Source organism: Sycon ciliatum, chromosome 1, assembly GCF_964019385.1.
Source record: "Sycon ciliatum chromosome 1, ocSycCili1.1, whole genome shotgun sequence".
Lineage (NCBI taxonomy): Eukaryota > Metazoa > Porifera > Calcarea > Leucosolenida > Sycettidae > Sycon > Sycon ciliatum.
In genome coordinates, this window is record NC_088643.1 from 15,480,010 (window position 1) to 15,482,034 (window position 2,025).

Consider the following 2,025-nt stretch of genomic DNA (forward strand, 5'->3'; position numbering starts at 1 on the left):
AACATGCATGAAACTCACCAGAAAAAGCACCGAATTCTGCCAATTTTTCTGCCGGCATTATCCGCCAAGGCCTACTTGTGAGTGAATTAATGAATAAGCGAGTTTGTAAAATGCAGCTTCGTGTGATTATGACAATGCTTCAAGTAGTTGTTTGCGAGCAGAGTTGTGTGTCGACGTACAATTGTACATGTATGCGGTTTGTGACTCCCTACTCTTCGTCGTCGCCTCCCCTCCCCCGTACGCTCCACATCCTCCATCGTCCCCGGGCCCCCGTACTCTCCCCCACCCCACCCCACCCCCCCCCCCACGTATTCTTCCCCATCCCCTATACCTCTGTGTCCTTCTCCCTCAACGCCTCTCATGAATAATTATGTTCATCTAGACTACAGAAGAACCTTGACAACGGGTCACAGTGCCTATCAATACACGGCATACAGAGCTTAGTACAAACGAACATCCGTTAGAAGAAAAAGTGATTTTTAAACGTCTCTACTCACTAGTTTCATGCTGGAAAGCAATCTTGAGACATTTAATCTAGACTACTACTGCATCTCTGAGATGGGTCATGTCCTCCCACCAGGGACTGACCACAGAAGTCAGCCAACCCTTGCGCTAACTTTAGCTGCCCACATTGGGAGTTCAGAAGTTGTAGTGATGATCAGATGTGGAGGGCAGGAGCACAAATTAAGTTCACAGGAGGTGCACGCATCCGGATAATTGCACCTCGAAGGAGTCAATGGCCTAAAGCTAATGGCTACGGCGAAGGCAGAGGTGCATATTTTTGATGCATGTACTATATTTGTCAAGTATTCTCCAGAGGCTAATGGATGCCTATCAATGGGAGTTTCCTGGGGAAAGGAAGTAAAGGTGGCTGTTATGTGAGAGGGAAGAAGGGACATGAAAAGGTGAAAAAGTAAAAATAATACAAACAGGAACATATTTGCCTGGAATGGTTTGAGGATCTTGAGGTACAGGGCTTGAAAGTGATGACGTCAAAACGGCCAGGGAGTAGTAAGTTGACATCAGATTTCAATTTTGGATCCACTAAGGTGTGACTTTGATATTGCGTCAGTATGTGGGTGTATAGCAACCCACTCATGTCGTATGCAGGGGTGACTTTTACTTCGCCACCAGTTGTAACCCCGCCCCCAGTAGCCAAATCAGTCAGTTTCACTGGTTACATCACCTTGCTGTGAGTAAGACGGCTTGAAATGTGCTTGGATCCATACAAAAACTGGATCCAAGTGGATCCAGTTTTTGAATTTTTGAAATTGTTGCTATGCTGTGACGTAGCACTTTCAAGCCCTATACCGTGATCTGGCGTTTCACACTGCTTAATTAAGTCAAACGTACAAACGAGTCACAATCATAGTAACCGTGGCAACTGATGTTTTTATATTTTGTGTAGAAAAGAAAAAAAGGACCAAGGAACTACAACTTATTACAAGCAACATAAGGAGGGGAAGGTCCATCCGATCGAGTCCATTTTTATAATTATATATTTTTGTTTTTATTGACATGACACATCATATTGATAGCAGCAGCAGCAGCAATAGAAATATAGCAGCTTGGAGAACAAGCATTGCTGGAGCACACACGCACTGCACCAAACACTGGATGAAACAGGGGACAAAACACAGGAATAAACATGGGACAAAAACTGGACAAAACACATGTAGACTGAGGCAAGATAGTCGACAGCTCAACGAGCTCATCTTGTTCATAGCATCGACATTTACATCATGCCCGCACATCTGCAGCCAGCAGCCCAGATATTCTTACTCAATCTGAGGCACAGCAGCCTGTTGGTGAGACCACCGACTCACGATGCGGCAGCAGGCACACTGTCATCACACGTACATTTTACCTTAATGTATTTTTATTTGAATATTTATATTCACGCTCCCTTTGCACCGCCGGAACTTTCATTGTCGCGGTCGTCCTCGACATGATTAGTACCGCCAGAGGCAGAGCTATTTCCCTGATCAACCCCGCTAGAGGCAGAGCTAATTCCCTGATCAACCC

General features: G+C 45.3%; 1 protein-coding gene across 1 annotated transcript in view; it reads right to left on the bottom strand.

The window, feature by feature from the left end:
* Positions 1-1,369: 1,369 nt before the first annotated feature.
* The window catches only part of LOC135814952 (uncharacterized), a 62,797-nt gene continuing 62,141 nt past the window's right edge, over positions 1,370-2,025 (bottom strand). Inside the window, exon 10 of the mRNA XM_065328160.1 lies at positions 1,370-2,025. This exon is cut by the window's right edge and continues 87 nt beyond it. Coding sequence (XP_065184232.1) covers positions 1,898-2,025 — 128 coding nt within the window. The 3' untranslated portion in view covers positions 1,370-1,897.